General features: G+C 39.8%; 1 protein-coding gene and 1 pseudogene across 1 annotated transcript; one reads left to right on the top strand and one right to left on the bottom strand.

Annotated features, from left to right (window-relative positions):
- Positions 1-7,759: 7,759 nt before the first annotated feature.
- Positions 7,760-9,256, bottom strand: LOC125092210 (40S ribosomal protein S6-like; annotated as a pseudogene).
- Positions 9,257-24,441: 15,185 nt separating this feature from the next.
- LOC125091774 (transcription factor BTF3-like) lies at positions 24,442-25,019 on the top strand. The gene has a single exon (XM_047715744.1). It carries the CDS (start codon positions 24,474-24,476, stop codon positions 24,960-24,962), a length of 489 nt encoding a protein of 162 aa, XP_047571700.1. The 5' UTR covers positions 24,442-24,473; the 3' UTR covers positions 24,963-25,019.
- The last annotated feature ends 1,916 nt before the right edge of the window (positions 25,020-26,935 follow it).

Genomic DNA, 26,935 nt, shown 5'->3' with positions numbered 1-26,935 from the left:
GGTCATACAGGCTTCTTGAGGTCAGGGACTCCACCTTATGCATCTCCATATTTGCAAAGCTTAGCAGAGGCCCTGGTATTAAGTGGTTACTCTGAAAGAATTTTCAGTTCATTTGACTGAAAGGTCCTTTACTCTTTCAAAAAATTTTCTTCAAAATGAAAGTTAACATCAAATTAAATATTCCACATTCTAAAACAATTTATAAAATGTCTGTCTAAAAGCATATAAATATCTTTAAGGCTTAATGAGAGCAGGAAGTATCTTGCTATGTTAAGCAATTAGAATGTGAAACTGGAAAGATTTCAGCAATGTGTGTGGTTCTTACCACACTGTTATAGTTTTCATCCATAATGTAGACACTGCATAGAATTTACGGAGCTGTGTGAAAATGTCTCTGGTAGAGATCCCCACGCACAGAATGACGGGATTGTAAAGTTTGCATGCATGTGGTTAGTTACTGTTGGATTATTCTCGATAATTGCTGTTAACACGCCTTCCTATCAACAGTGCAATGTCCCAACAACTCAACCAGGGCTTGGTAGTATCCAACTTTCTCGTTTTTGCCAGTCTAATAATAAGTGCACTGTTATTTCATTTTCACATCAATTTATGGAAGTATTTGAGATGCCCTAGTTTACACACAGGAAAGCTGAGGCACAAAAAGATGAAGCCTTTTTGTCCGGGTGACCTCTTCAAAGAATTTCTTTCTCTGGGGAATTGCGTTACACAGAATACTGCTCCAGCTCTCTGTAATTAATAGCCTATAAGTTCTGGATTCATGCAATTGTCATTCTTCTTATATTTTTTTAAAAGATTATTTATTTATTTATTTGACAGACAGAGATCACAAGTAGGCTGAGAGGCAGGCAGAGAGAGAGAGGAGGAAGCAGGCTCCCTGCTGAGCAGAGAGCCCGACGTGGGGCTCGATCCCAGGACCCTGGGATCATGACCCGAGCTGAAGGCAGAGGCTTTAACCCACTGAGCCACCCAGGCTCCCCTCATTCTTCTAATATTCTTAAGATTCCCCATCCATTCCAGGATGGAACTTGCAAATGACTTGTACCAAAACAACCAAGTGGAGTTCTCCACTCAGCAGAGAGGGGGGTAAAAAAAAAAAAAAACAACTGGCTTTAAAACCAAGTATTCACACATACGTTGACTGTTTGATGGTGGGCAAATAACATCTAGGCAACTCAATTGATCTTTCTGCAAAATAAGGACAATAAAATCCAAGTCACACAGAATGTAGCGGGATTAGATGGGTAATCATAAATTAAAACTACCCTAGCACAAATCGCATCTGACATATTGTAAACAGTAAATAAGTGGTTTATAATATGTTTGTTATTATCTTTTTAAAGATTTTATTTGAGCAAGAGACAGAGCAAGAGAGCAAGCGAGTGAGAGAGAGAGAACATGAGCAGGGGGTAGGGACGGAGGGAGGGGGAGAAGCAGACTCCCCACCAAGCAGGGAGCCCAACAGGGAGCTCGATCCCAGAACCCTGGGATCGTGACCTGAGCCAAATGCAGACAGTTAACCAACTTAGCATGCAGGCGCCCATGTTTGTTATTATCTCAATACCTTCAAGATAGTATCAGCACAATAAGTTTATTTTCCTGAAATAATATGCATTAATTTTAATATATGTAAGAATATTTATTATAAAAGTCTAAATAAATACAAACGTATATAATTTTTTAAAAAATCCTAGGACACCTGGGTGGCTCAGTTGGTTAAGCGTCTGCCTTCTGCTCAAGCCATGATTCCAAGGTCCTGGGATCCAGCACCCACCCCCCACCCTGCATCAGCTCCCTGCTCAGTAGGAAGTCTGCTTCTCCCTCCTCCCTCTCCCTCTGCCCCTTCCCCCGCTTGCACGCACTCTCTCTCTTTCTCTCTCAAATAAACAAATAAAATCTTAAAAAAATTTAAATAAAAAAAAATCAGATCATTTCCTAATCACATTTCTCAGAGGTAACCATAGTTCTTAAAGATCTCTTTCTTTGCATATGCATATAAATTTATTATTAACAGAAATAGGAACATAATACATATATTTTCTGTGACTTGACTTTTTCCTCATCTATTTCCATCTTCATTTAATAGCCTTGTGTTCTATGACATGGCTATACCCAGAGGTACACTAGTATATCTAATAACTGGTTCTCTGGAATAAAAAGGCCCTTTTTTGTACCATTTTCCCCTTTTCTGTGTGATAGAGACTTCTGTGTTATAAATTAGCTGAATTCAAGCAAAGTAGTGTGACAGGATTCCAGCACACCACTGGCTGTACCATCATTTTTTTTTTAAAAGTGAGGTTTCTTATAAGCAACTTCTAAACAAAAGAGAGAGATTATCTTAGGATAGACCAAAATGATTATGGCGTGAAATAGTAAAAGGATTTCTTTTTGAAAATTAAAGCAAGTACATGAATAACAAGTCTATATTTTCTCAAAAACAGTCTTTATAAAATGGTACAAGAAATATAAAATATAAAACCTTATGGTTTTGACAAGCACATTACAAATACAATATCAACATAAGCTTATGAAAAACTTAAGTATGTACACATATACACACATTCAGCTGAAGATTCCAAGTTGTATTTAGATAAATACTGGTTAGATATAAAGTTGACCATGAGAATTCTTATCAGTAGGCGATGGGATTATTGGTTATTTTCATTTTTCTTTAAGCTTCTGTATTTTAGAGGCGCCTGGGTGGCTCAGTGGGTTAAAGCCTCTGCCTTCAGCTCAGGTCATGATCCCAGGGTCCTGGGATCGAGTCCCACATCAGGCTCTCTGCTCAGCAGGGAGTCTGCTTCCCCCTCTCTCTCTGCCTGCCTCTCTGTCTACTTGTGATCTCTGTCTCTCTCTCTCTGTGTCAAATAAATAAATAAAATCTTTAAAAAAAAAGCTTCTGTAATTTAAAAATATTTTACAAAAAGCTCATTATGTTTATAATTTATAATGCAGGTTTAAAATTAAAATTCTACTTTTATGATCAGTTTCTGTAGTCCCCAAATACCCTACTTTTAGAAAGTGTTAGAAATATAAGGCAAGCAAAGTCTTGTAAGTACTGAATCTATGTAAATTGTCACTGAAATCATGCATAATTATTAGGCTCTGAATGTCAAAATGTCCGTTGTTTAAATTTGCTAGCATTTAGAACTTGTTTAGCTCCTGGTTTAGCATCACTACTCCTTATACAGTAATAAAGCATAGTTTCAAATAAATGTAATTGAATTGCATATACATGTACTAAAAATATTAAATAAAATTGGTAATATTCAGAGTCAGCTAATATTCACTGAGTCATTTTACTAAATGTGTAATTTGCCCTTAAACAGTAAGTACTGAGTAAATGTTAGCTTCCAATTGTGTTATTACATCATTTATTTCAAACTCTAGGCATACCTGTAGTCAATGTCCCAGTAGTAAATAGGAACAATTCGAAGTTATTCAGACAGGAAAAGTGTTTTGTTTTGTTTTGTTTTGTTACAGTAAATTAGTTCTTTTCAAAACCATTACAAGGGATAGGAGAAAAAATTCTGAGAAAAATGAAGTAGCAAGAACTTCTTCACCTTCCTGCTTGCAACAACTAAAAAAAAAAACAAAGTATATTGACCAACCGCTTCAAGACATGGGACATTAGCTAATTAGGGATGGTGATATCCATGACACAGGATACAAACAAGGTGAGGCTTAGGAGCACCCAGCTTATGGCCTGGAGTGAGTTTCTAGGTTGTGGTACAGAAGCAAGAAACCTGATGAGAGCCTGGTGGTTACGCCAAGGTGAAGGGACAGAGCTGGGCAACCGGGTAGATCAGGGTGGCTGGAGTTCAGGGGGCAGAACGCCAGAGGGGAATGAGATGAGGGGGTGGAGAATGGGAGAAGGAGAGAGAGAGAATTCAAGGATCTACAGATGCCACCCCACCCCACCCCCGGGGTACTCAGCCTACTACCGATTACAAATGTGTGTGAGGACACTTCCCTAGACCGAGGGAAGAGCTACCCAAGAGGTTTGGGAGGAACAATCCCCGGGACTCAAACAGGAGGGAGGATAGTGTGCAGAGTATTCAGTAGTACACAGGGTAGCGTACAAAGAGGGCTTTGCAGCGGAGGTGGGACAAAACTATCCCTAGACTAAATATTACTCTCATCCCACCTAACGAAGCTTACATTACCCAAAAGTATTGTGGCTTCCTAGCAGCTCATTAAGCAAATTAATCCAGCGTGACTTTACCTTTACAGTCTTTGTGAAACCATCATGTACTTAGACTCTTCCGTTGAAATGAGGGATGTGTGTATTATGTACAGGACCTCTGGGATTATAGACTGAGAGTGCTTTGGAATTCATCGCAAAACAGTTCCAAACCATTAGGAACTTTCTATAGATCAGTGGTAACTTCCAGCCTGTGTTGGGGCCAACAGTACAACAGGACCTTCTCCATATGAACTCTACGGCAAAGGACAATGATTTTTTTTAAAGGATAAATACTAAAAATGTGCTATTTTGAATATTACAGAGACATTTTTGCATTTTTATTGCAGTGAAATGTACATAAAGTAAATGTATGTAAAGTAAAATTCCCCCTTTTAGCCATTTCTAAGTGTGTAGTTCAGTAGCATTAAGTTCATTCACAATGCAGCTATCACTGGTATTCATTTCCAGAACTTTTTCAAACAGAAGCTCTGTAACCATTGGTACCCAGAGTACGAAGAACTCCCCACTCCACCCTCCCCCGAAACCCTCAGTAATTTCTATTCTACTTTCTGCATCTATGAATTTGCCTCCTCCAGTTACCTCTTTAAGGGGAATTATACAGTATTTGTCCTTTTGCGTCTGGCTTCTCTTACTTGACATAACGTTTTCAAGGTTTATCCATGTTGTAGCATGGATCAGGACTTCATTCCTTCTATGGCTGAATAATATGTTACATTTAGCCAGTCATCTGCTGATGGACACTTGTGCTCTTTTCACCTTTCAGCTATTGTGAATACTGTTGCTATGAACACTGGCATACAAGTATTTGTTTGCATACCTCTTTTCAATGGGGGGGGGTAGGTACTTAGGAGAGGAATTGCTAGATCGTATGGTAATTCTATGTTTACTTTTTAAGGAACCACCAAACTGTTTTCCACATCCTTATCAACACTTGTTAGTTTCAATTTTTTTCCACAGTAGCCCTCCTAGGAAGTTATATCTCATGATTTTGATTTGCATTTCTCTAATGTTTAATGATGTTGAGCATCTTTTCATGTACCTATTGGCCATTTGTATAACTTCTTTGGAGAAATATATACAAAAATCCTTTGGCCATTTTGGATCAAGTTTAGTTTTTTATTTAGTTGTAGAATAAACTTATGCCTCTGAAACCTAAATCACAAAAATGTTTAGAATTTGAACTAGCAAAAGGCTCTATTGAGGAAGACTGTTTTACCACTGTAATTAATTTAGAAATGCTGGGGTGTGGTGATAATTAAAAGATCAGCTTTTATTGGGTTTTATATTTGTATTAAAACTTTGCAGACAAAGATCCTTTTTATCACCTGCCCTGGGTGTGGACTACTCCCACTCCCTACCCCCAGTTTCTTAGTGAGAAAAGAGCCTAATCAGTATTGGTAGGTGACCAGGACATGATTTCTTTGCTTTGTCTTTTTCTTTTTTCTTTTTTGAAACTATCATAGTCACAGTCACCGTCCACACATCAAACCCTCTTCCCGTCTGGGTTGTGGCAATCTGGACCCTAATGTTGTTCTCTACCCCAAACAAATGCAGTAACAGCACATCCATATATTACTTGCCCCTGTGAGAGGGGGGCAATTTCTCTTCAGGAGGGGAATTTATCTTCAGTGCTCAGTTCTGAAGCTCAGTCCTTATCCCTAATGTCTGGCTAACAGTGGACCTGAGGGTCTGGTCCCCAACCATTCAGGACACCACTTCCCTCCCTTCTCACACACCTGCCTTGGCTCCGGCTTCCCTCCCCACCAATGAAGAATTCACAGAGACACACAGGATTTCATCTTTTTGCAACTTGATTTTTATTTTAATCATAGCCATCAGTTTGCCCTGTTGGTATGAGATTCAGCTTCTATGTGGTTGGCCATTTCCCAGAAAGCAGGCCTCTGGAGATGCAACAAATATTTCTTTCCTTCTTTTTTTTTTTTTTTTTAAGATTTATTGATTTATTTGAGAGAGAGAGAGAGAGAGAGAGAGAGAAAAGAGGGAGGGACAGAGGGAGAGTGTGAGTGAGAGAAGCAGACTCCCCACTGAGGACAAAGCCTGCCCAGGGCCCTGATCTCAAGACCCTGAGATCATGACCTGAGCTGAAATCCAGAGTCTGAAGCTTAACCGACTGAGCCACCCTGGTGCCCCTCAACAGGTATTTCTGAGGTCTTTGGCCTTTTTTACTCAGTTACTGGCTACACAAGTTATGTGAAGTGGTGGCCTTCTCCAGGGTCTCTTGTTCTGGGAGCTTTGATCTTGTCTCTTATTTTGATTTCTTCTCCTACTTTGATGTCATTTCTATTCAGCATATGGTGACAGTTGCATATTGGCTTTATGCTCTTTTCAGCTTTTTTGAATGAATGGTAGATGTCTCAGACTGCTTTTCTTGGGTTCCCTTGAAGGATATTTTGGTCTTCCTGGTTGTTCTTGGTGCCTGGATGGCAAGAGATTGAGGCCAGGGCATTAGTTTGGAGAAAGAGCACGAGGACTAAATGGGAACGGGTGGGGGGCTTCATAAAAAAGGATGGAGACCAATGAGGGGCTTTGTGCCAGGCAGGGATAGGGTAAAGGACTTGGGAGACAAAGAGGAAGTCATCTCACCTTGACACCATCTCACATTTGACACCATCTCTGGACCTCGCTTGACAGAGGGTCTTTCTCATCTTCCTCCCTTTGGTGCTTGGGGTTGGTTGTATTATAACTATCCCAGACCCCTGTGTTTCCCTGGTTACCTTAGCCATGATGAAGGCAAGAACCAGCCTAACCCAGAGCCTCTGACCTGCCTATATGTACCGTGCCCAGGAATGAGGAGTCACGCTCTTCAGTTTGATTGATCAGCTAAGCACTACCCAGCCAGTGGTGGTTTGGGCACATTAGACGTCACTGAGCACCTCTTTGGACATCAATATAGCATGGCAGATACAGGGGAAGGCATGATATGGCTTTGAAATCACCAAGTACCACTCTTAACACCTCTGTGGGTGTGATTCTGGGGAGGCTAAGGTTCTCTGGTTGGACGAAAGGGGTTTTCTTTAACCCTCTAGAGAGCATTCTCACACTGACCTATTAACCTTCCTCATCACTCCTCATTCAATTCTGGAGGCTCACAAAGCAAGGAGAGGGTATTTTCTCCAAGTCATTCCCCATGGCCACCACTATTCCATGATTCATTCTCTTCTCTCTCACCCTTCACCATTACCTAGTACTTTGTATCTCTTACCTAAGACCCCTCCAGGTTAATGTGGCCATTTTTAAGTCTTCATGGCATTGTGGATCATCCTACTTCTCTCCTATTAGAATAGATACAATTAAAAAGACAGTTACAGACATTGGTGAAGACGCAAAGCAACTAGAAATCATAGACAATGGTACAATCACTATAAAATAGTGCAATCACTTTGGAAAACTGGTAGTTTCTACAAAAGTTGAACAAACCTCCCTGTGATCCAGCCATTGCACTCTTTTTTTAAAAAATTTCTGATCTTATTTATTTGTTACTCTAGAAAATCTCATTTTTGACTAGACTCAGACTTAGAGATAGAAGCTCTCAGAGAGGACTGCCTCCATCTCTTGGCAATTTGTTGCTGGTATTTTTCTTGGGCTTCCTTCATTCTCTTGGCCAAAAGTTTAGTATAGTCTGTAGCCTCTTCCTTATTTTTCTTAGTGTATTGTTTCTTCAGAGCAGTACACAGATGTTTGTGTTGGAGGACATGTGGAGTAACAAGGTGCTGAATCTTAAGTGCTTTAGTTCTAGGTTTCTTACCTTCTTTGTTTAGGACATTTCTCACAACATACTCATGGACATCATCTTCTTTAGAGAGATTGAAAAATTTGCACATTCTGCTAGCTCTTTTGGGCCCCAGGTGATGAGGCACAGTAGTATCCATGAGTCCAGGAATATCCTTCTCCCCCCCCCCTTTTTTTTACAATGACCAAATTGAAAACACTAACATCTGTAGAGCAACCCCAGACTTTCTTTCTCTAGTCCTACTTGGTCTGTAGTAGGAATGCCCATTACTCAGCAACAGCCAGACATGGCCATGGGTCAAGACACCCCGATTCCTGTAGGAGGCTTGCTTGTCATTGCCACCACAGATTCAGACCATTCAGACCATGGAACCTTCCATTTTTCCTGGAGCATCAATAGCAACTTCTGTAACCGTACATTTCTCAAATAAGATACAAAGTTTATGTTCATCATCCACTTTAGTTTCTGGCAGCTAGGAGCTGGCAAAGAGTGTTCAGCTTTGTCCCAACAGCCCGCTGCCTTTGAAGTGCCACGAAAAAGAGCCAGCCACTGCGATCTTAAATTATTTATTCAAGGGCAATGAAAACATGTCTCTACAAAGAATTGTAGGGAGGTTCCTAGTAGATTTATTTGTAATAACTGAAACTGGAAACAAAATGAGTGCAAATGTCCATCGATGGGTTGTGTGGGTGAATAAGGTGTTTTCATAGAATGGAATGCCATTCAGTAATACAGAGTAATGAAATCTGATATGTGCAGCAACATTGATGAATCTCAAAAAAACATTAAGGTGAGTGAAAGAAGCCACACAAAACAGAGTACATGCTGTAAGATTCCATTTGTATATAAAACTTAAAAATGTAAACTAATCTATAGTGACAGAAAGCAGATCATTAGCTGCCCGGGGCTGGGGGACAAAGAGGAGGGAGAGGGTTAATTAGATCAATTATAGCTCAATAGATGTGTTAGAACATCAATAAGCAAGCAAACTACAAAGCCCTGGCAGGAATAAGGCAGGGACAGGCAAGCAGTGGCTTAGAGAGATGCTGCTGCCCGGGGTTAGGGATCTGCAGGAAGTCACTACCAACCTCACAGATCACCTTCAGCCTCAAAGCCGCTTACGTGGCTGGGAGATGCAGAGCGTGCAATGAAAAAACACCCTCTGTTTGAAATCGCAACGCGATCACAAATTTGATCCCAGAGTCTGCTTGCCACTTGCAGAAGAAGTGGCAAAGGTACCTGTGCTTCTCATTTGCGCCCCAAAGCTCATGCCAGTGCATGTTAGCATGGCATCTAAGACTCTGTGGAACTCAGCTGGGAGATCCCAAGTTTGCATCCTGTGCAATCGAGGGGATGCTACAGGGCAGAACGTAAAAGGGTCCTGAATGCCAACAGAGAGTCAGCAGACCACGCATAGGATTGGGAAGCCCGATGCAATATACAGGGTTCTCTATCAGAAGCAACTTTTTGAAGAACTGCTCAGGCAAAGCAAGGGAACCCGTGTAACGTTTCTTCCACACTTTCTGCTTAGCTTTGGAAAGCCAAAGTCATCTGCTTATAGCTGACTGTGTAATGTCTCACACAAGCTAGGAGACCTCTTTTAAAGTGAAATTGAGGGTATTAATGATCACACCTGGATAAACAAGAGTAAACTAGGCTTGTGCTGGGCAAACACGGACCAGTCGTCCAGCAATCTAAATGAGAAGAGTCCTTTGGATCAATTAGTTTGTGATACGGGATTCAGCGCTTTCCAAGTCACAGTTTGACAGATGGTCATGAAACAACTCTGGGGTTCTCTAATTGCAGTGAGGCTTGGGAAAAATTGTTTCACCTAAATTATCATGTTGAGTCTGTGGTGAGGCCTAAGAGGTTGTTGCTTTGAGGAAATGTGAGCCTCAAATATAAGAATATAACTAATGCGAAGTTGCCTAATATTTTTGAGGCAACAAACTACAGAATGAATCAAAGAAGGGAAGTTCATATCGAGGCTCTGGGCGGAAATGTAGAGATGGTCCTCAGGCAAGAGATCAAACTTAGAGATTTATTTAAGCACTCTGCTTGCGTCATCTCAGTCCGTTCTCTTAACAAATCTGTGACACCAGTAGTATTAACCCAATTTTGTAAGTGAGAGAAATGACAACTAAAGAGCTAAAGCATCCTGTTCAAGTTCACACAGCTAGTGGTGAGTCAGGAATTGAACATAATTCTCTTTGACGCCAAGCTTAGTGTTTGTTCCACTAAAGGCCATCCTGTCCTTAGTAGTCATTTACCACTAATGGCTCTCACTGCCCAGAATACAGAGACAAAACAGAGAACGGACCTATTGGAAGGTTCATGAAACTGAATCTGGAATTGAATCTGGAAAGTCTGAAATGTTCTTTTAGAGAAATTATAACGCAAGTAGACCCTAGAACCTCATGGTCTGTTGTGTCTGGGGCAGTGCTTTTTAAGCTTTAATGTACTTATAAATCACTAGATAAAATGCAGATTCTGATTCAGTAGGTCTGAGGTGAAGCTTGAAATTTTGCCTTTCTTTTTTCTTAAATATTTTTATTTATTTGAGAGAGAGAGAGCAAGAGCACATGAGTGGGGCAGAGGCAGAGGGAGAAGCAGACTCCCCACTGAGCCCAATATGGGGCTCGATCCCAGGACCCTGGGATCATGACCAGAGCCGAAGGCAGACACTTAACTGACCGAGCCACCCAGATGTCCCCAAAGCTGATGTGCTTTTGCCTTCTGCTTTGTGGACCATTCTTGAGTAAGGAATGGATCTGGGTGATACTTGAAGTCCACTTTAAGAAAGTTTAATTCTGCCAGTGAGAAGGTCATTCCTTTGTGACTTTGTTTGGTCTTGTCTCTAATGCGAACCTGTTAGTATTAGGACAAACCACTAGTATATATGTTTCTTTTTTTTTTTTTTTTTAAGTAGGTCTTCTCCTGTTTTCTCTCCTCTACTGTCCAGCACTTATGTGAATGACCGGGCTGACCATTATGTTCTCCAAATAGCCACAGTCATTTAAATATTAAAGAAGAATATCTGTTTGCCTTCATAGAGAATCAGCACATTCAGAACACTGCAATTATCCAACATAGATCGGCATTGGATCTATGAAGTAAGGATGGCTGCATCATTTCTGGGGTAACTCAAATGCAATATACTTTCAGTGGGGTTTTCTCCCTTACTGAGATGATACATACAACTGAATAGTGAAAGAACTAGAAGAAAAATGGAAAAGTATTCTGTCCTTTGGTTTATTTAGGGCTCTTGGTGGGGGTGGGGGTTGTCACCAAAGGGCAATTCTACGAGGCAGTTTTGATAGGGATGACTGAAGTCTCTTCCAAGTTATTAAGCATACTTACACAATTTAATTCTTTAAGGAGAGTCCCTGAGGAAGATAACCAAGAAAAGGATAGCAATCTTAAACAAGGAGTAAAAACAAATGACATTTTGGAGATTGTAAAAAAAAATCTAGAGAAATTAGTTTTGTTTAGAGAGAGAAAAGGGACAGAATGAATATACAATTACTGAAAAACCTCCTCCTTCTCTTCTAATGACAAAAAGAGCAATATCACCAAACTTTAATCTCAGGGCAAGCAGCAGAAAGAGGACAGGATCTGCCTCCACACTGTACCACCTACTCCCTCACTTCTCTTTGTTTCTACTCTACCACAGATTACCTCATTACTTTGAAAGGATTTTTTTAAAAAATCTTGAGTCATTCTGGAAGTCTTTCCAATTGTGGTCTGAACAACCAATATTAGGAATTACTTTTTTTAATCTTTAACCTCTTGGAAACAAAGAACATTTTGAAAAATTGACTTTGCTTGTGTCATTTACTTAATACTCATTCCCTTATAAACATCATTCTACTCAAAAGGCAGCACGCAGAAATACAGCTGCCCTTGTCTGTAATGACTTTCCCACAGTTCCGATAAATGTCACCGGTGCTTTCAGAAAGGAAACATTACCCCCCACTCCCTTGGATCTTTAAATATTTATTCACTGATAACCTGAACACATGTGTTTCACTCAGAGAAGGTGTGTTGGTTCCTCGAAGGCTTTTCAAAAATCAATAGTGTGCAAAGCGATCCGTGAGATCATAGGAAAATTCTGTAACTTTGAAATTTCGAAGTGTTTTCATCTATATTTCTGATGGATCTTCAATTGTCAGAAGACTCTTCAATGGACCCCTTTTAGCCATGCGCAAGAAAGGCCTTGTAAATAGGCACCAGGGTGAGGCTAGCGGAGAATTTAAAGGAGGTCTTTTATTAAGTCAATCTTTGAGGTCTGTTTGTTAAAATTTTACAATATCATTCTGGGTTTTGGTAACACTCCCCTGTATTTAGGTTGGAAGAAATTAATAATATCAGCCCACTACATCTTTTCCAATCCTCAGGGAAACAGTTTCAATAGAGAAGGGCTTTCTGAGTTCTTCCTCCCCCTCTCCTACTATTCACTTTTCAGCTACTTTTCTAAAAGCGTCTTTGAAATCACATATCCTTTTGGTCAGTGCTAGAAGAAGAGGGCTTTCTGACTGCGAAGCCAGCTCCTTCTTAGCAACAGATGACCCACACGCACCCGGAATAGCTACAAGCTCTGTGCTTTCTGTGTGTCTCTTGTATGATCAGTGACAATTTGCTTAGTTTCCCCTCACCTGCTTCCTAGCTAGTAATTACCCAGAGACAGAATCTTTGTGTAACCCTGACTTACAGCTATTAGAATAGGATGTAATTGTACCAAGTGTAATTGGCTTCAGTGGCAGAGCCCCATTAACCTGGAACGGCCGTTCTTAAAGCAGCCTGTGATCTAGCTCATTAAATTTTATCTTCAGTAATAGGAAAAGTTATGACCTTTGCTGTTCCCATCTTCATGTATTTATGCAGACATGTCACCTAGGATATCAATACATACAGTGTCATCGAAATTCAGAGGCAAGCCAACCTTGTGTACCAGGAGTGACTAAAAATTGAGTTCCAAATGTAATGCCAATGAAAGACACGACCCATATTTAAGGAGGGTCCTGGAAGGTCTGAGGCAAGAAAAGAATTCTGCTGGGTGACGTGCCCTCCTGCCCATGTATCTTCCTCTCCAGCAGCATGGACGGCACCTGGCAGTTGAGCTCTCTGTCCTGGGAGAGGGGCACAGGGAATTTCTCAGCACACACATGTTCCTACAGTAGAATGACTGGAAGAAGAAAGCCATTGGGTTTATCTGAGACCCACAGTGGAAAAAGAACTGGACTGGGTTGTTACCTCAGGTTGGGTCTGAGCCTGTCAGCAAAAAGAGGAGAAGGTGCTTATCCAAACTGGGCCAGTTTGCCCATTGAGAAAGTAAGAATAATAGCTTAGGTACTCTCTAAGATCACTTCAAAGTAAAGATTTCAAGACAGCCAAATAGGCATTATGTTTAAGTTCTTAAAATTAAGTTAGTTCTGAACAATTAAGTTGTATCACGTCAATTCTCCCTTTCATTCAGAGACAGGACTCATAATGATTATCCATGGCTGATCAAGGTAACCCAAGAAAAATTTGTTAATTAAGAAGAAAAGGAAGCTTTTATGTGCCTAAGAGCTTTAGAATGTGCTAGAACATCAGGAGTTTCCTGATCTGACAATTTTATGTTTGATGGTTAGTTTTCTGTGTCGACTTGGCTAAGCTGTAGTACCTAGTTATTTAATCAAACACTAAGCTCAATGTTGCTGTGAAGGCATTTTATAGATGTGTTTAACATCTACAGTCAATTTACTTGCAATAAAGTGAATTACCCTTGATAGTGTGTGGGGGTCTCATGCAATCAGTTAAAAGGCTATCAGAGTAAAACTGGGGTTTACATGAAGAAGAAATTCTGCCTGCGGATGATAGTTTCAGCTCCTGCCCAAGAGTTTCCAGCCTGCCGGCCTGCCCTACATATTTCTGACTTGCCTAGCCAGATGCTACAATTGCATAAGCCAATTTTTTGATTGATAGATAGATATTTAGATGAAAAATATTTCCTGCTATTGGAGTTTGAGTTGTGTCCTCAAAATGATATGTTGAGGTCCTCGTTTCCAATCTCCTATACTCTGAATGTCAAGTTTTTCAGAACTAGGGTCTTTACTGGTGTAATTAAATGAAGATGAGGTCATATTGAATTAGGATGGGCCTTAAATTCAATGACCAGTGCCCCTGTGAGGAGAGGGAGGTATGAAGACACAGAAAAGACAAAGAGAAGAAAGCCAAGGAATATCAAGGATTGTCAGCAACCCCCAGAAGCCAGAAGAGCTAAGGAAAGATTCTTCCCTATAGCATTTAGAGGGAGCATGACCTCGCTGACACCTTGGATTCAAAGTTCTAGCCTTTCCAGAAGTGTGAAAAGACTATTTTTGCTTTTTCAAGTCATTCATTTTTTGGTCACCTTAACAACCACCCTAGGAAACTAATACACCCATTTAACTATTGGTTATGTTTCTTTAGTAGACTTCTGACCAATGCAATGTTCTTTTGGTGAAAATTTATCTTTCTAAGTGAAATTACAGGACTTTTTTCCCTCAGGCTATCTCTATAACTACTTTTCAACAAATGGAACTACTTTTTTTTGAGACTTTTTATTTTCAAGGGTCTCCTGGGTGGCTCAGTCCATTGAGCATCCAACTCTTGGTTTCAGGACTCATGATCTCAGGGTTGTGAGACTGAGCTCCACAATGGGCTCTGCGCTCAGCAGGGAGTCTGCTTAAGATTCTCTCTCTTCCTCTGCCCCTTGCCCCCTCTTTAGAGTAAAATAAATAAATCTTTTTTAAAAAGATTTATTTTTTTTACTTTTTATTTTTTATTAACATATAATGTATTATTAGCCCCAGGGGAGATTTTTTATTTTTAAGTAATCTCTACACCCAGTTTGGGGCTGGAACTCAACAACCCTGAGATCAAGAGTCACATGGTCTATTAACTGAGCCAGCCAGGCATCCCACAAATGGAACTACTTCTAAGAAATGTTTGCAGGAAAGAAATTAACAGTCAACAAATGTAGAAACACCTGGGAAAAAGTAACCTTGCACTTCTGCTCAGAGCCTTTAATATGAAAATATATGCCAAGTGTCTCCAAGATAGATCTATAGAATGTAATATTTTCCAAAATTATAAAGGCTTGGAAATTCTGTTCGGGTATACATATTAATATCTCCCAAAAGTAGTGCTTCTTGAAAAACACTTTGGAAAATGCTGGATTAAAACCAAATTAAATTATTTTCAATGCCATTACCTTTTTTTAAATTTTTTTTATAAACATATAATGTATTATTAGCCCCAGAGGTACAGGTCTGTGAATCGCCAGGTTTACACACTTCATAGCACTCACCATAGCACATACCTTCCCCAATGTCCATAACCCTACCATGCCATTACCTTTTTTTAAGGGATATGATCAATATAGAGAAAAATGCAGAGCTAAACTTAAGGAAAAGCTGACATACAGAAGAGCAAAGCCAAGCATGCATCATATAGTAGTTCTTGAAAATTTATGAAATCATTGAAAAGCTGACAAAACCCATTGCCATCTATATTCATTAGAACAGGCTAGAATGGTAAATCCTATGCTGTGGTAATGAATACTCACTGGCCTTACTCAACAAAGGCTTGTCACTCATGTCGTAGTAATATGTATAGTAACATGACAGGGTCAGACTACTCTCCAGTCAGTGAGTCAGGATCTATGCTCCTTGCAAGTTGTAACAATGCCATCTACAAATCTATCACTTACAGCCATTGAGGTTGGAGAGAGAAGGCATGTGGAGAATGTACAGACTCCTAACTGCCTTGGTCCATATCCCATTGGTCACATGCTGATGGCCAAAACTCAACATGTAGCACTAATTCATTGCAGAGTTGTGCCTTCCATTTTAGTGGGAAGTAGGAGGCAAAATATATAGGTACACATAGAAAAGCATGGTAGATTTGGTGGCGGTAAAACAAAGTATTTCTTGGCTGATAGCTTTTATTCCCATCTTTGCTTTTTAACTATAGGCTTATATTTACTGTCAGTCCTCAACTTAGCCTGCACTGGCAAAGCGTTCATCCCCTTGGGATTGGAAAAGGTGAGCTTGCTTTGGTTTTATTTCTGTTTTTATCTTTTTGGGGATGGGCTTTGTTGATAATGCTATATGGGGGGGGGGTCCCATTCAGTGATTCAGGTGATAGTTAAATTGAAATTACAACCTTTGTCAATCCAAATAGAAGTTACATAAACAGTTAGCACAACACATTATTTCCTTAATTTCTTCCCATATTTTTAAAGCAAACTTTGCCCTTTGGCAAAAGTAGTATAAACCCATCAATCTCAAAGCCAAGGTTTAGATCTATATAGCCTTTTCTAGTTATCTCAAGTCAGCAATTTCAGGATCTGTTCTTTTTTTTCCAACAAAATTAATAATTTAACAAATGATCTCCATTTTTCCCTATAAATTAAAATATTTAACAAAAAGCAATGACATTGCCTAAGGAGCCATTACTGCCGATTTAGGAATTCAGTCTTTGATACCAGTGATGAATGAAAGATACAATTTTAAAGCCAGGCATTCCCAGGTCCAAGAAGTACCTTCTCCTAAACTTCACTTGGAAACTATCTAATCTCTGAGTTTTCTTTAGACACTTGGCCATAAGTTCCCTCTGGCCATGGTCCTGTGGTTACACTCTGGCTGTGTGCCTACGGTGTTATTTGTAGAAATACAGAAGCTTTTGTAATCAGTGTTTCCCTGACAACTTGAGTACCTCAATAAATAGAGAGAAAGGGAACTCATATTTACAAAGTGTCTACTGTGTGATATTACATCGTATTTATTCTCATCAAGCTAGGCACTTCCTGCACATTCTCTCATTTGCATGCGCCACCTCACTCCCCATTCCAATAGGCACACTGAAGGAGTTACGCCTTTCTCTTTGCTCCTTGGAATGTTAAAAATAACTGGCACTGACTAAATTAATTCAACAAAATTATAAGGTATTTCCCTCACATATATTCCCTGTTGCCTGTGTAACAACGGCCTTAATAAGGGATGTGGCAACAGGGCCGAAGTCATGTGTCCCTGAACACAGCTAAGCCAATTACAAAAATATTCTGCCATCCAGAACTTCATAGGCCACATCAAAAATGTGGTTTATAATTATTTGTTTAGAATGGTCTCTTAGGAAGCAGACAGCATTCCTCCTGATATAACAATTTTCCTCTCTGAAAGAACATTTACTTTGAATAATTTTAAATATTATGCATTCACACTCACACCTTTTTCCTGGCAACTGCATTCTTTTTCATGACCAGGATAATGTGACTTTTATGGGAAGAAAAATGCAAGATAGTAAAAAGGTGGTTTTTAAACATAGTTTTCAGAGACATTTATTTTTTATTTCTTAGACAGAAACACAATTTCTATGATGCATAATAATGCCAGCAATGATTTTTAGCTCAGACATTTCAAGGACATAACCTGAAAATACAAATAAAAAAGATTGCTTTAATTGCAAGACACATGAAGAGCCAATATAAACTGTGACTATCTTGTTGTGTGTTTTCCTGCACAGAGAACTGAGTAATAAATTCACAATGGATCAAGAACCCACACATTCTAATGCATGCATCTTATCTGGTATTAACATCCGGAACTGCGGTTGAGGTGCACAGTGTGTCTTTTGTAGGTTTTCTTTCTTTCTTTCTTCCTTTTTTTTTAAGTAGTCTCCACACCCAGCCTGGAGCCCAACATGGGACTTGAACTCATGACCCTGAGATCATAGACCTGAGCTGAGATCAAAGAGTCAGGCATTTAGCAGACTGAATCACCCAGGTGCCCCCACACAGTGTGTCCTTTAAAAGATTGTTAATTCCGGTAGAGTTAATATACAGTGTTATATTAGTTTCACGTGTACCCATATGTCTTTCAACACTATGACTATTTCTTGAAAGCCTATCACTCGCAAGTGCTGAGTTAGGGCCTGCGATCCAATGGTGAACAAAACCAGATAGATTCCTTGCTTCATGGTGCTTATTATGTAGTAGAAGAGATGGAAATCAAGCGAATCATCAAATGGATAAGAGTAGAATTTTAAACTGAGACTATTCAATGAAGAAAATATACACGAGATAAGCAAAATGTATAAAATTGGGTAGCTAACTGGATCTAGGAATTATGTGAAGGCTTCCATGTGGAAGTGCCTTTTAGGATGAAATATGAGGGATGAAGAAACATTGACTAGGAGACAGGGAAAAGCAGGAATAATATTCCAGGAGGAAGGAGCAACATTTCAAAGATTCAGAATTAGGCAGGAAGCAAAGAAAATCAGTCATGCTAGAGGGAGCTGAATGCAAGAAAGACTGAAGGAAGAGTCTGGGACTAGACCTAGTAGAACACCGCAGGCCCTAGTAAGGACTGCAGTCTCTGTCCCAAAAGCAACAAATCTACAGAAAGCTTCAGTGCAGAGGGGAGGGAGCAGCAGAGGGCAAAGGAAGGCAGATGTTTTTTACCCCATGCAGTCACCTTTATTGATGCCACTTTTTTTCTTTTTTAAATTGAAGTATAGTTGACACACATCATGTTACATGAGTTTCAGGGATACGACATAGTGATTGGACACGTCTATGCATAATGGCGTGTTCACAGCAAGCCATCTACTATCGGTCACCATGAAACGCTATTACAATACCGTTGGCTATATTCCCTACTCTGCCCCTTTTCTTCCTGTGACTTATTCCTTCTATAACTGGAAGCCTGTATCTTCCCCTCCCCTTCACCCATTTTGCTCATCTCCCATCCCCCCATCCCTGGCTACCATCAGTCTGTTCTCTGTATTTTTAGGTCCGTTTCCGCTGTTGTGTGTTTGCTTCTTCATTTGTTTTGTTATGAACTGATTTTTCTGGACTCCATGGTGTTCTGATTGGATGGAGACACACATGTGGATGGAGGGAGACTGGTTAGGATAAAATTGCAAAGGCAGTAAACTCAAAATGTATGCTGATTTGTTCTCCATTCCTCCACTTCACCCTCTGCAGGTCTGCGTTACACCTTTTTCTGCCTGTTCTGTGTATTGGACATGGAGCCCTGCTCCCTTGCTGGCTGGCTGCTGGACAGGTTTTAGCCCACCGGAGGCACCAACAGGACACTGAAGGGCAGGAGAAGAGAAAGGTAAGGTTAGTATTTCTTCCCAACATCTTCCTCCGCACCACTCCTCTGGCAGTAGTTGCATTTCTTTACAATGACAGCTCCTGCTAGGTGACCTCTCCTTCGTAGGTCCTTCTCAGCAACCAAGCCTTTAGAAATATCAGTAATTTTTTAAAAATAAAATACTTTGTCCATCTCCTGAAGCAGTATGATTATATATGCAAGTATGTGATTAAAATAAATCTCTACCTAGATTATTAAGTGAATCATGCTACTAATATAAAATAAGAAAGTAGCAAAAGAACTAGTTCAGGTTAGTAAATCGTGTAAACTTGAGTGCCAATCTACCTCCAATGAAATCCCAGCTTAGTCATTTCTTTGCTGTGTGACATTGTGCAAGTTACTTTGTCTAGAAGCACCCTTACCTTTAAAAAGCCAATGGTACTTTAATAAGGATGGCATTTAAAGTATAGATTGCTCTGTGAAGGATAGACATTTTAACAATCTTTATTCTTCCAATCCATAAGCATGGAATGTTTTTCCATCTTTTTGTGTCTTCCTCAATTTTTTTCACATGTGTTCTGTAGTTTCTAGAGTACAGATCCTTTACCTCTTTGGTTATTCCTAGGTATCTTGTGGTTTTTGTTGCTATTGTAAATGGAATCTATTCCTTAATTTTTCTTTCTACAGTTATATTGTTAGTGTATAGAAAAGCAGCTGATTTTTGTATCCTCCCACATTGCTGAATTGCTGTATGAGTTATAGTAATTTGGGGGTGGACTCTTTTGGGTTTTCCACATAAAGTATCTTGTCATCTATGAAGTGAGAGAATTTGACTTCTTTGCCAATTTGGATGCCTTTTATTTCTTTTTGTTGTCTGGTTGCTGAGGCTAGGACTTCTAGTACTATGTTGAACAATAGTGGTGAGAGTGGGCATCCCTGTGGTGTTCCTGGCCTTAAGAGAAAATTGAGAATGATATCCGCTGTGAGTTTTTCATGGATGGTTTTTATGATATTGAGGATCCCTATACTCTGAAGAGTTTCAATAGGAATGGATGTTGTATTTTGTCAAATGTTTTTTCTGCATCAATTGAGAGAGTCATATGGCTTTTGTCTTTTCTTTTATTGGTATGTTCTATCACATTGATTGATTTGCAAATGTTGAACCACCCTTACTTCCCCAGAATAAATACCACTTCCTAGTGGTGAATAATCCTTTTAATGGGTTCTATTGATTAGAATCTTGTTGAATATTTTGGCATCCATGTTCATCAGTGATATTGGTCTGTAATTCTCCTTTTTTAAAATATTTTTTTATTATGTTAGTCACCATACAGTAGATCATTAGTTTTGGATATAGCGTTCCATGATTCATTGTTTGCATATAACACCCAGTGCTCCATGCAATATGTGCCCTCCTTAGTAACCACCACCAGGGTCACCCATGTCCCGACTCCCCTCCCCTCTAAAACCCTCACTTTGTTGTCCAAAGTATCTCCTGGTTCATCTCCCCCTCTGATCCCCTCCCCCCGCTTTGTTTTTCCCTTCCTTCTCCTAATGTCTCCATGCTATTCCTTAGGTTCCACAAATAAGTGAAACCATAGGATAATTGCCTTTCTCTGCTTGACTTATATCATTTAGCATAATCCCCTCCAGTTCCATCCATGTTGATGCAAATGGTGGGTATTCATCCTTTCTGATGGCTGAGTAATATTCCATTTCAATTCTCCTTTTTGATGGGGTCTTTGTCTGTTTGGGGATTAGGGTAATGCTAGTCTCATAGGACGCGTTTAGAAGTTTTCCATCCATTTCTATTTTTTTGAACAGCTATAGTAGAATAGGTATGATTTCTTCTTCAAGTGTTTGGTAGAATTCCTCTGGGAAGCCATCTGGCTCTGGGTCCTTGTTTGTTGGGAGCTGGAACAAACAATCCTAAAATTTGTATGGAACAAGAAAGGACCCTGAATCACCAAGGGAATGTTGTAGAAGAAAACCAAAGCTGGGGTCATCATGTTGCCTGATTTCAAGCTATATTGCAAAGCTGTGATCACCAAGACAGCATGGTACTGGCACAAAAACAGACACATAGACCAATGGAACAAAATAGAGACTCCAGAAATGGACCCTCAATTCTATGGTCAACTAATCTTTGACAAATCAGGAAAAAATATCCAATGGAAAAAAGACAGTCTCTTCAATAAGTGGTGCTGGGAAAACTGAACAGCTACATACAGAAGACTGAAACTGGACCATTCTCTTACACCATACACAAAGATAAACTCAAAATGGATGAGAGAGCTCAATGTGAGACAGGAATCTATCAAAATCCTAGAGGAAAACATAGGCAGTATCCTCTTTGACATTGGCCACAACAACTTCTTTCAAGACTCGTCTCCAAAGGCAAAGGAAACAAAAATAAAAACGAACTTTTAGGACTTCATCAAGATCAAAAGCTTCTGTACAGCAAAGGAAACAGTCAACAAAACAAAGAGGCAACCCATGGAATAGGAGAAGATACTTGCAAATGACATTACAGATAAAGGGCTAATATCCAAGATCTATAAATAAGTTCTCAAACTCAACACTCAAAAAACAAATAACCCAGTCAGAAAATGGGCAGAAGACAGGAACAGACACTTCTCCAAAGAAGACAAACAAATGGCTATCAGACACATGAAAAAATGCTCAACATCACTAGCCATCAGGGAAATACAAATCAAAACCACAATGACATACCACCTTACACCAGTTAGAATGGCAAAAATTAAGAAAACAGGAAACAACAAATGTTGGCAACAATGTGGAGAAAGGGGAACCCTCTTACACCATTGGTGGGAACAGAAGCTGGCATAGCCACTCCAGAAAACAGCATGGAGGTTCTTCAAAAAGTTAAAGATAGAGCTACCCTATGTCCCAGAAATTGCACTACTAGGTATTTACCTTAAAGAGAGAGATGTAGTGAAAAGAAGAGACACATGCACCCCAATGTTCATAGCAGCAACGTCCACAGTAGTCAAAATATGGAAGGAGCCAAAATGCCCTTCAACAGATGAATGGATAAAGATGTGGCCCATATATGCAATGGAGTATTACTCTGCCATCAGAAAGGATGAACACCCACCATTTGCATGAACATGGATGGAACTGGAGGGGATTATGTTAAGTGAACTAAGTCAAGCAGAGAAAGACAATTATCATATGGCTTCACCCATATGTGGAACATAAGGAATAGCAAAGAAGACCTTAGGGGAAGGGAGGGAAATCTAAAGGGGGAGAAATCAGAGAGGAAGACCAACCATGCGAGACTGTGGACCCTGAGAAACAAACTGAGGGTTTCAGAGGGGATGGGGGTGGGTAGAGGGGGTAACGGGGTGATGGGTATTTTTTTAAAAGATTTTATTTATTTGACAGACAAAGATCACAAGTAGGCAGAGAGGCAGGCAGAGAGAGAGGGGAAAGGAGGTTCCCCGCGGAGCAGAGAGCCCGATGCGGGGCTCGATCCGAACACCCTGGGATCATGAACTGAGCCGAAGGCAGAGGCTTAACCCACTGAGCCACCCAGGTGCCCCTGGGTGATGGATATTAAGAAGGGCATGTGTTGTGATGAGTACTGGGTGTTATATGTAACTAATGAATCATGGAACACTACATCCAAAACTAATGGTGTAATATACGGTGGCTAACTGAACATTAAAAAAAAAAATAGAAGCATCTTACCTCTCTTCTAGCCCTAGTGATGGTAATGGCTTCCTTCTGTTGCTAGTCTCTGGGGCCTCAACATCCATTGTCAGTCCTCTTAACCTGGCCTCACACCTCTAGGAAGTTTATTCATTAAAGTGGTTTCACTTGCAGTGCCTGGGTAGGTAGCACAGTTGGCGAGGCATTTGACTCTTGATTTCAGCTCAGGTAATGATCTCCTGGTCATAGGATCTAGCCCTACATAGGGGTCTGCACCCAGCATGGAGTTTGCTTGGGATTGTTTCTCTCTCTCTCTCTCTCTTCCTTTCTTTCTCTCTCTCTCTTTCATAAATAAATCTTTAAAAAAAATAAAGTGGTTTCACTTGAGCCACCTAAGGGGAAGGTTATTCCCTCCTGGAACCATGATTACACAAAATACGATGGAAATAATCATTTCCAAAAGACAGAAACCTAAATATACTGAGGGATGAAATAGACCATAACCATAGAGTGCAACACATCCATATAAAATGTGACAGTGTGTTATCATCAGCCACCTTGAAGTGAATACGTATGCTTGAAGATGGAATTAGGTTGAAACATAGCCTTGAACAATACATACCAGTGATAGAATACTGGGATGCCTAAGTATCATATGAATATCTAGATGCTTGAGATCATCTAGAAATAGCATATCTGGGTTAGTCCCTGAGTTCTACTTGTTCCAGCACACATTTTGGCTATGTAAATGGATTGAGTCCATTTAGTCAATTATATCCTCTGGTTGACATATCCCCAGGCTGCTGAGTGGGAATAAAGTCTTTTTCTTCAGTTTATGCAGGGTAATGGTGGGTGAATGAAGAAGTAGTTTTGGATATATGCAATGGTATAACATTAGAAACATAATGACCCTGGGTCAGTCTTATAGACAAAAAGCAATAAATGGGACAATTGTATGCATATAATTGGAAAACCATGTGAATGTTCTCAGAGTTCAGTTTCTCTGTGCATACCATTCACATTGCTCAGTCCCCTCATAAATGAGTATATTTCTTTTCTAATTCAGTATATGTATACTCTCTTGGCACACACATTCCCAAATACCACACTAATTCCTTCCAAGACCTCACTAATTACCCAAAGCAAGACATAAACTGTTGATGAGAAAATGAACGGCTTTAATAATATATGCTCTATCTCTGGCAGTTCCTTTTGCTTGTCAATAGCTATACTATACCTCAACAGTAAACTGAGAACACTAGACTGAAGTCGAGTCTAGTCTTGACCTCTGACGAGAGGTCAATACATGCTGTTCTCAGCATAGACTATAAAACAGTGTTCTTGCATTCCATTATAAAGTAGTAATGAAGGAAGAATATAACATTTGCAGAAGACCTTAGTCTCCATTTCACTAACAGTTGCCTGTTATCGTTTCAAGAGACTTGATTTCATGCAAAGAAAGCTTTCTAGCATCTTCAAATTCACCACTTAGTACTCAAGGACAATACAACAGTGACGATGTCCTTGATAATTGCACTCCTCAGAAAAAGATTAGGCTTAGTGCAAATCAAAAAGCCATTGTTAGGCTAGCTGCCATCTTGCGTCCCCGCGTGTGTGCACCTAATCTCAGCTGCTCCGCCCGAGACCCCCTGAGCGCCAACCCTAGTCCCCCGCGCGGTCCCATTTCCACTCCAACAAGATGAAAGAAACTATCATGAACCAGGAGAAACTCGCCAAACTGCAAGCACAAGTGCGCATTGGTGGGAAAGGAACTGCTCGCCGAAAGAAGAAGGTGGTTCATAGAACAGCTACAGCAGATGATAAAAAACTTCAGTTCTCCTTAAAGAAGTTAGGGGTAAACAGTATCTCTGGTATTGAAGAAGTGAATATGTTCACAAACCAAGGAACAGTGATCCACTTTAACAACCCCAAAGTTCAGGCATCGCTGGCAGCGAACACTTTCACCATTACAGGCCATGCTGAGACAAAGCAGCTGACAGAAATGCTACCCAGTATCTTAAACCAACTTGGTGCAGACAGTCTGACTAGTTTAAGAAGACTGGCTGAAGCTCTGCCCAAACAATCTGTGGATGGAAAAGCACCACTTGCTACCGGAGAGGATGATGATGATGAAGTTCCAGATCTTGTGGAGAATTTTGATGAAGCTTCCAAGAATGAAGCAAACTGAATTGAGTCAACTTCTGGAGAAGATAAAACTTGAGGAAGTTACTGGGAGCTGCTATTTTATATTATGACTGCTTTTTAAAATTTTGTTCATGGATCTGATAAAATCTAGATCTCTAATATTTTTAAGCCCAAACCCCTTGGACACTGCAGCTCTTTTCAGTTTTTGCTTATACACAATTCATTCTTTGCAGCTAATTAAGCTGAAGAAGCCTGGGAATAAAGTTTGAAACAAGATTAATAAAGTTCTTTGCCTAGGAAAAAAAAAGCCATTGTTAAAAGCCATTATTCTTCCATGTGACAAAAAAAATGCTTGCCCTTCAATTTTATGGAAGGAAATGAAAAGGCAACTATTAAGATGAGCCTTCTAATGTGATCTATAAATGCTATCCAATATACATGGACATTTGCTAAGGCCTCCCCCTACTAAGACACTCTCTGGAGAAAAGTTACCTGTTTGGGATAGTTTCTCATTTGGACCTGCACTATGAAAGGTTGCATATGCTAAATGGAGGCTGTGTTCTGGTTTTGGGGTTTTTTTATTTTTATTTTTTTTAAAGATTTTATTTATTTATTTGACAGAGAGAGATTGAGATCACAAGTAGGCAGAGAGGCAGGCAGAGAGAGTGAGAGGGAAGCAGGCTCCCTGCTGAAAAGAGAGCCCGATGCGGGACTCGATCCCAGGACCCTGAGATCATGACCTGAGCCGAAGGCAGCGGCTTTAACCCACTGAGCCACCCAGGCGCCCCAAGGGGTTTTTTTTAAATCTATACGGTCACAGTGTCAGCCTTTTACCTCTACATACAAAGTTATCTTCTGGGAGCAGAGCTTCCTAGTAATATCTGTGACCCCAAAAGATTTACATATAATTAAAAATGGAATTCTAACACATTCTAGGTCTGTGAGTTGACAGATATGAGTATAACGCAGATGGGGCCATTTAGTTCAGTCAGTTCTTTGGCCACAACCGGAAACCATCAGCCCAGGCAAACAACTGTCAATAACATAGCATCTTGGTCAGAACTACAACCAAATAGGTTTAACACATCCCCACCTACTGCACACACCCTAATAAGAGGTTCTCAGTTGTGACATTTTTATAGTAACATGAAACTATTTGTACTAAAGGGAAATTTTTTTATTTTGGCATCCATTAAATTCCTTAAGTTGTATCTTGAGTAGGAGACAGTATGGAACATGCTGTGTCAGTGAAGAAAAACCAGAATCTTAGTCTCATTAATGCCTACTCATGGGAGAAACACACTGCTGTGGGGCCAGACTCAGAGGGAGTGAGTTGAGGATTAGCATAATGGGAGTCCAATGCACAGTATGTAAAAAAGATATGATGAAGGGAAAAATAAATGAACTCATAAACAGTTGGATATTTAAAAACTCCTTTGTTAGCAACTACTAAAACACATAGACAAAAAGGAAAAAACATCATATAGAAGAATTGAACAGCCAATATGACATAATTGATATCTATTGAACAGTATATCCCCAAACTGCAATATACACTGTGGACTATAAAATAAATTACAGTATATTTAGAAGTATTTATATCATCCAAAATATATTCTCTGGCCACCGTGGAATTGAATTAGAAATCATTAATAATAAGATATTTAAGAAATGCCTAACACAAAAACAGACACAAAGATCAATGGAAGAGAATAGAAAGCCCAGAAATAAACCCACAATTATATGGTCAATTAATCTTCAACAAAGGAGGCAAGAATATGCAATGGGAAAAAGTCTCTTCAACAAAAGGTGTTGGGAAAACTGGACAGCAGCATGCAAAGGAAACTGGACCACTTTCTCACACCATATACAAAAATAAATTCAAAATGGATTACGGATCTAAACATGAGACCTGAAACCATAAAAATACAAGGCAGCACAGATAGTATTTCTCTGACATATCTTTCTAGATATGTCTCTTGAGGCAAGGGAAACAAAAGCAAAAATAAGGTATTG

Source organism: Lutra lutra, chromosome X, assembly GCF_902655055.1.
Source record: "Lutra lutra chromosome X, mLutLut1.2, whole genome shotgun sequence".
NCBI classification, from domain to species: domain Eukaryota; kingdom Metazoa; phylum Chordata; class Mammalia; order Carnivora; family Mustelidae; genus Lutra; species Lutra lutra.
Note: the sequence above shows the minus strand (reverse complement) of the source record. Positions and strands in the feature narration are given on the sequence as shown.